This window comes from Coregonus lavaretus (assembly GCF_964263955.1).
Source record: "Coregonus lavaretus genome assembly, chromosome: 7".
NCBI classification, from domain to species: domain Eukaryota; kingdom Metazoa; phylum Chordata; class Actinopteri; order Salmoniformes; family Salmonidae; genus Coregonus; species Coregonus lavaretus.
Genome location: NC_139994.1, coordinates 47,854,047 through 47,867,864, shown reverse-complemented (window position 1 = coordinate 47,867,864; position 13,818 = coordinate 47,854,047). Strand labels below are relative to the sequence as shown.

Genomic DNA, 13,818 nt, shown 5'->3' with positions numbered 1-13,818 from the left:
GACTTGCTTAAATAAATATGGTTTCTACGGACTCCTTGTGGATTTGTGTAACTCAATAAGAACCACATTCTCCTTCAATGATAACGAATGCTGACATGAGTTTTGACCTTTGAACCGTACACAAATATTATTACATTTATAATGTTTAATCTTATATCATTAACACTTAGAGAGAGAGAGGGAGAGAGAGAGATAGAGATTTTGGGGTCATAGAGCAAAATCGTGTTCGTGAGAGTCTCCCCTTTCCTCCCCTTTCCATAAGGGCGGCAGGTAGCTTAGTGGGTAAGAGCGTTGTGCCAGTAACCGAAAGGTCGCTGGTTCTAATCCCCGAGCCGATTAGGTGAAAAATCTGTCGATGTGCCCTTGAGCAAGGCACTTAACCCTAATTGCTCATGTAAATCGCTCTGGATAAGAGCGTCTGCTAAATGACAAAAAATAAATAAAAAAAATAAAAAAAATAGTAGGGTCATATTAGTTTGTAATAATACTTCCGTAGATGCGGAAGGCCGACATAGGCGGATGCGGTGGATTGAGTTGCAGCCCACCCAAAAAAACCTTACATCTCTAGCTTAAACTGACAGATTTTCATGTGGATTTTCTATAATAATAATAATATAAAATGCCATTTAGCAGACGCTTTTATCCAAAGCGACTTACAGTCATGCGTGCATACATTTTTGTGTATGGGTGGTCCCGGGGATCGAACCCACTACCTTGGCGTTACAAGCGCCGTGCTCTACCAGTTGAGCTACAGAGGACCACAAGACACTTAGATTGACGCATGGGTGCGTCAATAGACTCTTAAGGATTAATGAGCGAGCTAAGATGGACATAGTTAATATAACTATTTGTTCAGCACTTTTGAAATGTACAGCGACAGAATTCAGAACATGGGCCGTTCTTACAGTATTCTCCCTGTACACCAATTCAGAACCGTAGGATAAATAAAGGGGGCATATAAGCAGACAATGAAAGCTCTTACAATATTTGATGACATTTTTCTAAAACAGGCTATAGGCTACATGTACACCATTAAGTCAGAACAGTAGGCTAAGTTATGAGGGGGAGATGGACCAAATTCTTAGGGAGAGACACTAACAGCTACATTACATCATTTATGGAGCTGTATACAAGACATATTTTTGGACTCACAATGTTGTGCTGTGCTCACTTGAACGTGGCTTGGCGGGCCTTCTTGTGGGCAAACTTTGTCAACAAAGTCTGGCGTTCTATGGATTTATGATGCTTTCAAGACAACTGGGAACTCAGAAAAAAACAAGGTTGAATCATGACGTCATTGATCTTCAGGTCGGAGCTCTAGAAAGAGGCCAGAGTTCCCAACTTGGAATTCCGAGTTGGATGACCTGTTGAAAAGAATAAATCCCAGTCAGAGCTAGTTTTTTTTCCCGAGTTCGCAGTTGTCTTGAACGCACTGAAGTCTGAGATTTCTGAGTTTCCAGTTTTGAACTCGGCAGAAGTCATGCCAGATTGACAGCATGGCCAATGTATTCAACCTTTTCTGGCCCATGGTGTTGTGTGTGAATGTTTATCCTTTTAAGCTTGGAAAAGAGACCCTTTCAGACAGATGTTTTAAATCCTTTAACCCAGACTTGGACCACACACCCTCTCCACTGAATAGCAGGCAGGGGAAGCCAGATAGATTGCTTTGTGACGCTTGCAATTAGCCATAGATTCCTTCCAAACCACTCATTGCTAAATTTGTGACTTCTGACTTGTTGTGTGATGGGTTCGATCCCTGGGACCATCCATACGTAAAAATGTATGCACACATGACTGTAAGTCGCTTTGGATAAAAGCATCTGCTAAATGGCATATTATTATATTATTATGGCCGATGAGCACCGATACGTTTTATCTATAAATTCTCTTCATATGACAAGGATTAAAAAGGATTTGCCAGTAGATTGTCTACGTGATTCATCATGATGACTGCTAGCTTGTTAGCTAAGATTTTGAAAGTATGATGTTGACATGATCAGTCCAATCAAAGCTATGGTAGATATAACATGATTTGACGTCATTTTATCTGTGGCCAATGACCTTGAGCCTTCTTTGATGGCCACTTCTAATATGAATGGCAGCCCGTAGATTCTGCGTTGACATAGTGTCCCCATGAGCGACAGAACACTGAGCCAATCACGCCGCAATTAGAGAAGATTACCAACGCCTACGTTCTTTATTTTTGCTGGCTGCCCATCCACCACAGAAAGCACTGAGCTAGGCTGAAACACCTGCATTTTAGAGCTGCCTTACTCAAGAAAGAGACCATGTTTGTTTGTTTGGCTTTATTAACTCAAGGATTTTTTTAAATGTTGACATTGTGTGCAAACTCATATGTGACACGAATTAATGCCAAAATAACATACAAAACAGGCAAAAAATTTGAATACAAAATATATATATACTGAACAAAAATATAAGCGCAACATGCAACAATTTCAATTTTATGGTAGAGAAATGAACATTCAATTATCTGGCAACAGCTCTGGTGGACATTCCTGCAGTCAGCATGCCAATTGCACACTCCCTCAAAACTTGAGACATCTTTGGCATTGTGTTGTGGGACAAAATTGCACATTTTAGTGGCATTTTATTGTCCCCAGCACAAAGTGCACCTGTGTAATGATCATGCTGTTTAATCAGCTTCTTTATATGCCACACTTGTCAGGTGTATAGATTATCTTGGCAAACGAGAAATGTTCACTAACAGGGATGTAAACAAATGTGTGCACAAAATATGCAAGAAATACGCTTCTTGTGCGTATGGAAAAATTCTGGGATCTTTTATTTCAGCTCATGAAACATGGCACCAACACTTTACATGTTGCGTTTGTATTTTTGTTCAGTATATAAATATATATTTTTGCTAAACAGGTGGGGCTCAAAACCCCACCTGCCCTGAATGAGGGGTCGCCACTGCAAACACACCATATCCCTGTATGTAAGAATGTCTGTGTTGTAATAAAAAAGGTAGTGTGTGTTTATGTTTAATCTCTTAGACCTCTCTGTGTGAGTAGGGCAGGCCGGGTGCAGACAGACCCCAGGCGACCCATGGGCTGGGCCCAATGAAGGAACACGGGGTTCTGTTCCAGTGTAAACCTGAGAACTGGACCGACCAGAGGAAGCCGGCCCCCACCATGACCTACTGGGTTATAGGGTACGTGACAGAACAAAATACTAAATGGTACCCTGTTCCCTTTGTAGTGCACTATTTAGAACTCTGGATAAAACTAGTGTGCTTATATGGGGATTAGGGTACATCGGAGGACAACGTGTTTCATGTGAATCTCAAATGGCACACTATTCCCTATGTAGTGCACTATTTAGCACTCTGGTCAATGTACTATATGGGGACTAGGGTGCCATTTGAGACATAGCCAAGCCAACTACACTACCAGTCAAAAGTTTTAGAACACCTACTCATTCAAGGGTTTTTCTTTATTTTTACATTGTAGAATAATAGTGAAGACATCAAAACTATGAAATAACACATATGGAATCATGTAGTAAGCAAAAAAGTGTTAAACAAATCAAAATATACTTTAAATTTGAGATTCTTCAAATGGCCACCCTTTGCCTTGATGACAGCTTTGCACACTCTTGGCATTCTCTCAACCATCTTCATGAGGTAGTCACCTGGAACGCATTTCAATTAACAGGTGTGCCTTCTTAAAGTTAATTTGTGGAATTTCTTTCCTTCTTAATGCCTTTGAGCCAATCAGTTGTGTTGTGACAAGGTAGGGGGGGTATACAGAAGATAGCCCTATTTGGTAAAAGACCAAGTCCATATTATAGCAAGAACAGCTCAAATAAGCAAAGAGAAACAACAGTCCATCATTACTTTAAAGACATGAAGGTCAGTCAATACGGAACATTTCAAGAACTTTGAACGTTTCTTCAAGTGCAGTCACAAAAACCATCAAGCACTATGATGAAACTGGCTGTCATGAGGACCACCACAGGAATGGAAGACCCAGAGTTACCTTTGCTGCAGAGGATAAGTTCATTAGAGTTACCAGCCTCAGAAATTGCAGGCCAAATAAATGCTTCATAGAGTTCAAGTCACACACATCTCAACATCAACTGTTCAGAGGGGACTGTGTGAATCAGGCCTTCATGGTCGAATTGCTGCAAGGAAACCACTACTAAAGGACACCAATAATAAGAAGAGACCTGCTTGGGCCAAGAAACACGAGCAATGGACATTAGACCGGTGGAAATGTGTCATTTGGTCTGGAGTCCAAATTGTCTTTGTGAGACGGGGTTTGGGTGAACGGATGATCTCTGCATGTGTAGTTCCCACTGTAAAGCATGGAGGAGGAGGTGTTATGGTGTGGGAGTGCTTTGCTGGTGACACTGTGATTTATTTAGAATTCAAGGCACACTTAACCAGCATGGCTACCACAGCATTCTGCAGCGAAACGCCATCCCATCTGGTTTGGGCTTAGTGGGACTATCATTTGTTTTTCAACAGGACAATAACCCAACACATCTCCAGGAAGGAGCGTGATGGAGTGTTGCATCAGATGACCTGGCCTCCACAATCCCCCGACCACAATCCAATTGAGATGGTTTGGGATGAATCAGACCGCAGAGTGAAGGAAAAGCAGCCAACAAGTGCTCAGCATATGTGGGAACTCCTTCAAGACTGTTGGAAAAGCATTCCAGGTGAAGCTGGTTGAGAGAATGCCAAGAGTGTGCTTTTTGGTTACTACTTGATTCAATATGTGTTATTTCATAGTTTTGATGTCTTCACTATTATTCTACAAAGTAGAAAAGAGTAAAAATAAAGAAAAACCCTTGAATGAGTAGGTTTCCAAACTTTTGACTGGTACTGTTTGTCTGTGCTTACCTTATGATTGAGTCTCCTAAGAATTATGATATTTATCTTGCCTCTGTATACAGTGTTATGAATTATATATTCTAGGGGGGTTGAATGTAGGCTAGGGAGAATGGCTGTACTTGTAGTAATGACTGATGGCACTTTGGGATGTCTCGACTGTTGCTTTTGGACGTGCTCCTGGGTTTCAGAGGTGTGTGTGCACTCAGAAAGCGAGAGGTCTGTCTGGGTGGTCAAGTACAGAAATGGAAAGTAAACCACTTGGAGTTAACTTTGAGTGAGAGGCTGGGAATAGCAGACTACCATGTAACAGCTGGGCTCTGGCTTACTGTGAAATTCAGACATATACTGGGCATAGAGATGTCCATTTATCAAGGTGTTGCTGCGGTATTGTCTACTCTCCTGACTTCTAGTACATTTTGTTTGATTTAGTCCTTCTTTGTCACTCAGCAATTATACATCCTGCCTATACTCTAGCTTGAAACACACACTGCCATTTCCCTCCTCTGTTGTCTGTGTTCCAGCCGGATGCTTCTAGAACCTGTCCCTCAGGAATTCTACGTGTGTTTCCATGACTCCGTGGCAGAGGTTCCCGTGGAGATGGCCTTCCGCCTGTCTTTCGGCCTGGCCTTGTGACGAGCCATCTGACAACAGTCTCTTATGAACTCTGATAACACTACTACCTATCGACAGACAACAGCAGAGCACAACCCTGGGTCCTGTTCATTAGGCACCAAACGGTAGAAAACAGACTTGAACAGGGAGGGAGTACCTGAACTCCAATAAGAATCGCTTGTTCATGTTTTCCATCACAAAATATTTTGCTACGGTTTGCCCTAATGAACACAACCCTGGTCTTAAAGGTTTCATAGTTGACCTCAATGCCTGCTTACTGTCGGTCTGAGATATTCTGGGAACTAAGACACCCTCTTGTGCCTTGATCACCTGACAGCAGATAAAAGGAAACCTCACAGACCAAGGTTGTTCTCGGTTAGCCTTGGATCAGCTCCAGTGGAACAGCAGGACTGCATTCAGATAGAAATATGTTATGTAGAACAAACATGCCACTCTGACATGTGGAATAAGGAATCACGTCAGCTCTATTCATGACATTTCTATCTGTAACGTCCCACTACGCTTGCATACTAAACAAAGCCCTGGGTTTACAAGATGCAATTATGTTGTGTCCAAAATTGCGCCCTGCTCCTTATGTAATGAATAGATTTTGACTGAGTGTGTGGAAGGACAAGCAACTAAACTCAGTATTAATACCTCAGAAAACGTGCTGGATTTTATTTTTGTAAAGGGCAGATGTGAGTTTACAGGGAAAGCATTTTGCTGCTGTTCTGGCCATAACAATAGTCTCATTCTAGTTCTGTAGTTCTGACATTCCTGTTAGCTAAAGTGTGCCTGACCAAATAATATGGGAAAAGTCTAAACGGCGTCCTTGGGACGTACCAACTCTTACATCACCCCATTGAAGTTGAAATGTAAAACGGTAAGGGTTAAGGTTAGGGACGTCCCAAGGTTCCCGGACAGCACTGACCAAATAATATGACTGTTCTTGCCTGTTATCCTCTCCACATTGGCATGGCAACGCAGCCTTAGGTGGAGTTCTATTCCTATGTGCTGTTTTGGAGGAAGATAAATGTGTTTTGATATTTTATTTAAGATGTACAGTATTTTGTATGGAAATGGAATAATTTGTGATACAAATACACATTTGTGACAACTAAAAGAATAAACTTATTTTGGTTTCCTGGGGGTCATTTTCTCAATTTATCAAACAAAGAAACATGTTGCTGTAACATGTTACTGCTGTTATGCGTCACGGCTTCTGCTTGCCAAAATGTATACAAAACCATTCATATATTTATACAAATGAAAGTCCTTCATGATCATCAGGCAAACAGAGCGCTCTGTTATTTCAGTCCTGCTGTTACAAAAATAAGCTTGCCTTGTTAAATTCCTATTCAATCTACATTTTGTGGACCTCCACAAACTGAGGATCTAGAAATGAAATAAATACATGCCGTCTGATAGGGCCTGATGTGTCTGTAGCCTCCATTATGTTATCTTACTATCAGGGCTAAATTGACTGACTGATGCATTGATTTGAACTAATCTCTTTTGTAAGTATACATAATTCTGAAATGACCACTTTCATGACATCACTCAAAGAGAAAAAAACAGAAAAATGCCTTTTTAGAATCTGTCAAAATAAAAAAGAACACCCACATTGTCCATGGATTTAGCCCCAGAGTGTGAACTGCCAGCAAGCTGAAACCTTCGAAAGCGGTCAAATTCAAGCGGCACTCTCCACAACAAGGACCAGATTCTTCTTGTAGCAGTCCAGACTACAGAGAGGGATCCCAGTCTTGGAGCATGAGTACCTCTTCAGATTACTGCACCCGTTTATCCCACAGCCTACTGGTGCCAGGGGCGGGGGGCACAGGGAAGCAGGGGTCGGGGCAAGCACGCCTGTGGGGAACGAAATCCCCATTCCTTGGGCCGAGTCACAGTAGCGGACCATGGGACACTGGGCCTGCTTGGACTTACGCTCCCTCATACCCTTGATCTTGGCCTTGGAGGTCTTGGTGAGCCTCTCGATGGTCTGGTTCTTGTTCTCCTCTGCCTTCTTGGCCGCCTGCAGGCGCCTCTTGCGGGCGCGCTCCTCTCTCTTCTGCATCATCTCGGCGGTCATCTCCTTCTCCTTGTAGCCCATGGGCAGCTCCAGGACAGGATAGTTCTGCTGCTTGTGCATGAGGGCTTTCTGTAAGGCAGAAACACACACAACCAGTCAGGTACAGTATGAAGTAGACCTAAAGCGTTACATTTACATTTTTTTACATTTTAGTCATTTAGCAGACGCTCTTATCCAGAGCGACTTACAGTTAGTGAGTTCATACATTTTTTATTTCTTTTTTCATACTGGCCCCCCGTGGGAATCGAACCCACAACCCTGGCGTTGCAAACGCCATGCTCTACCAACTGAGCTACATCCCTGCCGGCCATTCCCTCCCCTACCCTGGACGATGCTGGGCCAATTGTGCGCCGCCCCATGGGTCTCCCGGTCGCGGCCGGCTACGACAGAGCCTGGATATTTGAGGCATTTCTGTAATCTTCCAAGATATTAAAGGAAAACCACCCGGAAATGTTTGGTATTTGTTTCATTGTTGATATACACTACCGGTCAAAAGTTTTAGAACACCGACTCATTCAAGGGTTTTTCTTTATTTTTACTATTTTCTACATTGTAGAATAATAGTGAAGATATCAAAACTATGAAATAACACAAATGGAATCATTTAGCAACCAGCAAAGTGTTAAACAAATCAAAATATATTTTATATTTGAGATTCTTCAAATAGCCACCCTTTGCCTTGATGACAGCTTTGCACACTATTGGCAGTCTCTCAATCAGCTTCATGAGGTAGTCACCTGGAATGCATTTCAATTAACAGGTGTGCCTTCTTAAAAGTTAATTTGTGGAATTTCTTTCCTTCTTAATGCGTTTGAGCCAATCAGTTGTGTTGTGACAAGGTAGGGGGGTATACAGAAGATAGCCCTACTTGGTAAAAGACCAAGTCCATATTATGGCAAGAACAGCTCAAATAAGCAAAGAGAAACAACAGTCCATCATTACTTTAAGACATGAAGGTAGGTCAATACAGAACATTTTAAGAACTTTGAAAGTTTCTTCAAGTGCAGTCGCAAAAACCATCAAGCACTATGATGAAACTGGCTCTCATGAGGACCGCCACAGGAAAGGAAGACCCAGAGTTACCTCTGCTGCAGAGGATAAGTTGGTTTCAACTGCTGTGTCTTTGTGAGACGCGATGTGGGTGAACGGATGATCTCTGCATGTGTGTTTCCCACCGTAAAGCATGGAGGAGGTGTTATGGTGTGGGGGTGCTTTGCTGATGACACTGTCTGTGATTTATTTAGAATTCAAGGCACACTTAACCAGCATGGCTATCACAGCATTCTGCAGCGATACGCCATCCCATCTGGTTTGGGCTTAGTGGGACTATCATTTGTTTTTCAACAGGACAATGACCCAACACACCTCCAGGAAGGAGAGTGATGGAGTGCTGCATTACATTTACATTTTTACATTTTAGCCATTTAGCAGACGCTCTTATCCAGAGCGACTTACAGTTAGTGAATACATTTTTTATTTTATTTTTTACTGGCCCCCCGTGGGAATCGAACCCACAACCCTGGCGTTGCAAACGCCATGCTCTATCAACTGAGCTACATCCCTGCCGGCCATTCCCTCCCCTACCCTGGACAACGCTGGGCCAATTGTGCGCCGCCCATGAGTCTCCCGGTCGCGGCCGGCTGCGACAGAGCCTGGATTCGAACCAGGATCTCTAGGGGCACAGTTAGCACTGCGATGCAGTGCCTTAGACCACTGCGCCACTCAGGAGCCCATCAGATGACCTGGCCTCCACAATCCCCCGACCTCAACCAAATTGAAATGGTTTGGGATGAGTTGGACCGCAGAGTGAAGGAAAAGCAGCCAACAAGTGCTCAGCATATGTTGGAACTCCTTCAAGACTGTTGGAAAAGCATTCCAGGTGAAGCTGGTTGAGAGAATGCCAAGAGTGTGCAAAGCTGTCATCAAGGCAAAGGGTGGCTATTTGAAGAATCTCAAATATTAAATATATTTTGATTTGTTTAACACTTTTTTGGTTACTACATAATTCCATATGTGTTATTTCATAGTTTTGATGTCTTCACTATTATTCTACAATGTGTTTTGCATGTCATCACTCAAGTTAATATATTTATGTATTCTGAAAGTTATATATCTTCAACTTGATTGCTGACTATATCAACAATGGACTAATGAAACAAATACCAAATGACCGTTTTTGGGTGGGATTTTTCTTCCCCTAATAGTCATTTCTCAGATCACATTGTGACCTGGCCTGGAAAAATTCCCAGGGTCAAGCCACGTGGTCAAGTGAAAGTCATCTCTACTCTGATATGACAGACTAGTCTGGGGCCTGCTCTCTGTTACATTACCTGTCTGGCTGTGAGCAGGGACTCATCGATCTCCTTCTTCAGCTCTCCGTTGTCATCCAGCTCTCCTTTCTCCAGGGCGTCCAGCCACTTCTCCTCCTCGTCCACCGGCTTACCCAGGGAGTCTGAGTCCATGTCTGGCAGAGGAGACGGGTCCAGGTTACTGTCCTCATCTAGAGGCAGGGAACAGAAAGAATGATATTAAAAAGACATGGCTATGATCCAAAATGGCACCCTATTCTGCATTCCGTGCACTACCAGGGCTCTGGTCAAAAGTAGTACACTATATAGGGAATAGTGTGCCTTTTCATTCACACACTTGATGTTTGCCAAAGATAGAAACAGGCTCACTGAAATTACATTAAACGTTTGCCTTGTGCAGTGCCTTCAGAAAGTATTCATACCCCTTGACTTATTCCACATTTTGTTGGGTTACAGCCTAAATTCAAAATGGATTAAATAGATGTGTTTCCCACCCATCTACACACAATACCCCATAATGACAAAGTGAAAACATGTTTTTAGAAATGTATGCACATTTATTGAAAATAAATACAGAAATATGTAATTTACATAAGTATTCACACCCCTTTGCTATGACACTCCAAATTGAGCTCAGGTGCATCCCATTTCCTTTGATCATCCTTGAGATGTCGCTACAACTTGATTGGAGTCCACCTATGGCCAATTTAATTGTTTGGACATGACTTAGAAAGAAACACACCTGTCTATAGAAGATCCCACAGTTGACAGTGCTTGTCAGAGCAGAAACTATACAATGAAGTCCAAGGAACTGTCCGTAGATCTCTGCGATACAATAGTGATGTGGCATATATTTGGGGAAGGGTACCAAAAGATTTCTGCAGCATTGAAGGTCCCCAAGAACACAGTGGCCTCCGTCATTCTTAAATGGAAGAAGTTTGGAACCACCAAGACTCTTCCTAGAGCTGGCCGCCTGGCCAAACTGAGCAATCGGGGGAGAAGGGCCTTGGTCAGGGAGGTGACCAAGGACCTAATTGTCACTCTGACATAGCTCCAGAGTTCCTCTGTGGAGATGGGAGAACCTTCCAGAAGGACAACCATCTCTGCAGCACTCCACCAATCAGGCCTTTATGGTAGAGTGGACAGACGGAAGCCACTCCTCAGTAAAAGGCACATGACAGCCCGCTTGGAGTTTGCCAAAAGGCACCTAAAGGACTCTCAGACCATGAGAAACAAGATTCTCTGGTCTGATGAAACCAAGATTGAACTCTTTGGCCTGAATGCCAAGCGTCACGTCTGGAGGAAACCTGGCACCATCCCTACAGTGAAGCATGGTGGTGGCAGCATCATGCTGTGGGGATGTTTTTCAGCGGCATGGACTAGGAGACTAGTCAGGATCGTAGGAAAGATGAACGACGCAAGTACAGAGAGATCATTGATGAAAACCTGCTCTAGAGCGCTCAGGACCTCAGACTGGGGCGAAGGTTCCCCTTCCAACAGGACAACGATCCTAAGCACACAGCCAAGACAACACAGGAGTGGCTTCGGCACAAGTCTCTGAATGTCCTTGAGTGGCCCAGCCAGAGGCCGGACTTGAACCCGATTGAACATCTCTAGAGAGACCTGAATATAGCTGTGCACCAACGCTCCCCATCCAACCTGACAGAGCTTGAGAGGATCTGCAGAGAAGAATGGGAGAAAATCCCCAAATACAGGTGTGCCAAGCTTGTAGCGTCATACCCAAGAAGACACAAGTCTGTAATTGCTGCCAAAGGTGCTTCAACAAAGTACTGAGTAAAGGGTCTGAATACTTATGTAAATGTGATATTTCCGTTTTTATTTTTAATACATTTGCAAAAATGTCTAAAAACCTGTTTCTGCTTTGTCATTATGGGGTATTGTGTGTAGATTGATGAGGGCGGAAAAATCCATTTTAGAATAAGGCTGTAACGTAACAAAATGTGGAGAAAGTCAAGGGGTCTGAATACTTTCCGAATGCTCTGTATATGGAGTATGTATAGTAAATAAATCACATTAAGCACGTAATTACTTTTATATTGAACATGAGTGGACATGATGAGTGTAAGAGACAGACCTTTGCACTCACCAAGCCAGGCCCGGTACTGCTCAAGTGGAACGCCCTCGGAAGGTTTATCATCGTCATCATCAGAGTCGTCATCGACGATCATCAGAGGAGACTGGGCGCGGGCTACACCAGGGACCACCGTGAACGTTGGCACACTGGTTCACGAGAAAAGAAGAAGGAGAGAGAACAACAACCCATACGTTTAAAGGACCATCCAGAGGAAGTTGGAGCGTAGCAAAACTTTTGTGGTCAAAACCATTCATCTTGGTGCCACGGGGGGAGCTGGTTTGCTAAATGCTATCATTAAACGCAATTATACCATTTATAAAATACTAAGTGAAAATTGACTAATTATCCAATGGATTATGATACTTTTCTGGTAAAATGTAAAAAGTGGAGGTGAAAAAACATACGTATGGTTGTTTTCTCCATGGCTAAGGAGACAAGTGGACACAAGGCTGTTTGAATCGTCTCAGTCTAAGTGGAAAAACTTTGCAGCTGTTTCTGATTAATTAACAATGCCATGCTGGTGGGTGGTAACATTCAAATAAAACCCAGTCCTGAAATGAAACGAAGGCTGAAAATAATATGTATGTCATATCATAGATAAAGGGATGGAGCGCAAAAAAAGTCTGCCAAGCGAGACTATCAAAATGGCAGCGAGGTCTCACCTCTTTGTCCCCAGTGTTTCCCCTCCCAGTTTGATCTTGAGTCTGAGCTGTGTGGGGGGCTTGACCACAATCCCAGAGTCTGACTCCAGGGCCTCAGAGTAGGAGCTGTGCCCCTCATCACGGTGATGCTTCTTCTTGTACTTCTTGTGCTTTTTGTGTTTCCTCCTATGGAGGCTGTGTAACCCCAGGTGGTCTCCATCACCTGTAGTAACAGACAACGAATAGAGATACAAACAAGATGTAGATAAACAAAGTCAGGCCTATTTGGTAGTGTATAGTGTTGTTATGGGTTCAGTTGGTAGAGTATGGTGCTTGGAACACCAGGTTTGATTAACGTTGGGGCCAGCCATCTGCATGCATGACTGAATGTTAGTCGCTTTGGATAAAAGTGTCTGCTAAATGGCATATATTATTATGTTGCCATGTATGTCTCAAAATAATGTCTAGTGCCTTCTGGACACTTCATAATGTGTCTTATGTCTAGTAGTCAATATGATGGTGTAAAATCTTCAATTCACAACCATGCTTGAGACATGGGAGCATAAGATCAACAATAAACAAACAACTCACCTAAAAGAAACCTTGGGTGGATCATGTCTTTCCTTTTCCCCATTGAAACGACTGTATATATCAATCAAAACCAGAAAATGGGTTCTGCCAGTCTACATCCTAGCAAGTTGGCCTTGCTCTGTATGCGGAAGAGTCGTTAGCAGCAGCTAGTTAGGTAAACACAATGAATGTGTTAGCTAGCCATCTAGTTCTCATTACTATCACGGGACGAGCAACCTACTCGAGAATTGTCACACGATTTGATAGCGTGGTAGGTAGGAAACAGTATACTTTGATAACGCATTTGCAAGCCCAACATTTGCTGTCGCTTGACAAAATACAACTGACTAGCTAACTTAGCTACAGTAGCTAGCTGAAATAATTAGCTAAGTTAGCTGGCTGTCCTTTAGATAAATTAGTTGCTCACGAACCAAGGTGAGGATGAAGCTGCTTTCCTTCAATGCATTTCCTTGTTGTTCGTATAAAGGGGGCAGTAATGCTTGTAAGGCAGAGTCATTTGAAAATACACAAGACAGAGAAATCAAAACAAATAGCTAACGAGATAGACTTTTCCTTGCGGCTTCGAATACGATTATGTATGTGGATACGGGTACGCTTCTGCTACCTACCGCTGCGGC

General features: G+C 42.9%; 2 protein-coding genes across 3 annotated transcripts in view; one reads left to right on the top strand and one right to left on the bottom strand.

Moving 5' to 3' along the window:
• LOC311132801 (protein inturned-like) overlaps nucleotides 1-6,620 on the top strand; it is a gene marked incomplete at its 5' end in the record, with an annotated part of 31,357 nt that extends 24,737 nt beyond the window's left edge. The window contains 2 exons of the mRNA XM_084166140.1: nucleotides 3,039-3,178; nucleotides 5,386-6,620. Of these exons, the coding sequence (XP_084022266.1) occupies nucleotides 3,039-3,178; nucleotides 5,386-5,497 (252 nt within the window). The 3' untranslated portion in view covers nucleotides 5,498-6,620. The remainder of the gene's footprint in view (nucleotides 1-3,038; nucleotides 3,179-5,385) is intronic.
• On the bottom strand, nucleotides 6,511-13,780 carry ino80b (INO80 complex subunit B). Of its 2 annotated transcripts, none has more exons than XM_084166141.1 (5): nucleotides 13,202-13,780; nucleotides 12,632-12,833; nucleotides 11,970-12,115; nucleotides 9,896-10,065; nucleotides 6,511-7,634 (listed from the first exon to the last, which is right to left on the bottom strand). In XM_084166141.1, exons 1-5 carry the CDS (start codon nucleotides 13,242-13,244, stop codon nucleotides 7,167-7,169), a joined length of 1,029 nt encoding a protein of 342 aa, XP_084022267.1. In that variant the 5' UTR covers nucleotides 13,245-13,780; the 3' UTR covers nucleotides 6,511-7,166. The 2 variants fall into 2 exon arrangements, with proteins under 2 accessions (XP_084022267.1, XP_084022268.1); XM_084166142.1 differs by having other exon boundaries at nucleotides 11,982-12,115.
• Nucleotides 13,781-13,818: the final 38 nt, after the last annotated feature.

What these genes read in the sequence shown, in the direction of transcription:
- ino80b (XM_084166141.1), bottom strand. Translation starts at nt 13,244, where the DNA reads ATGGGGAAAAGGAAAGACATGATCCACCCAAGGTTTCTTTTAG. An exon ending in CTGGCTTGGTGAGTGCAAAG is followed by an intron (nt 10,066 to 11,969) that starts GTCTGTCTCTTA and finishes CCCTGCCTCTAG; the next exon opens with ATGAGGACAGTAACCTGGAC. An exon ending in CCCTGCTCACAGCCAGACAG is followed by an intron (nt 7,635 to 9,895) that starts GTAATGTAACAG and finishes TCTGCCTTACAG; the next exon opens with AAAGCCCTCATGCACAAGCA.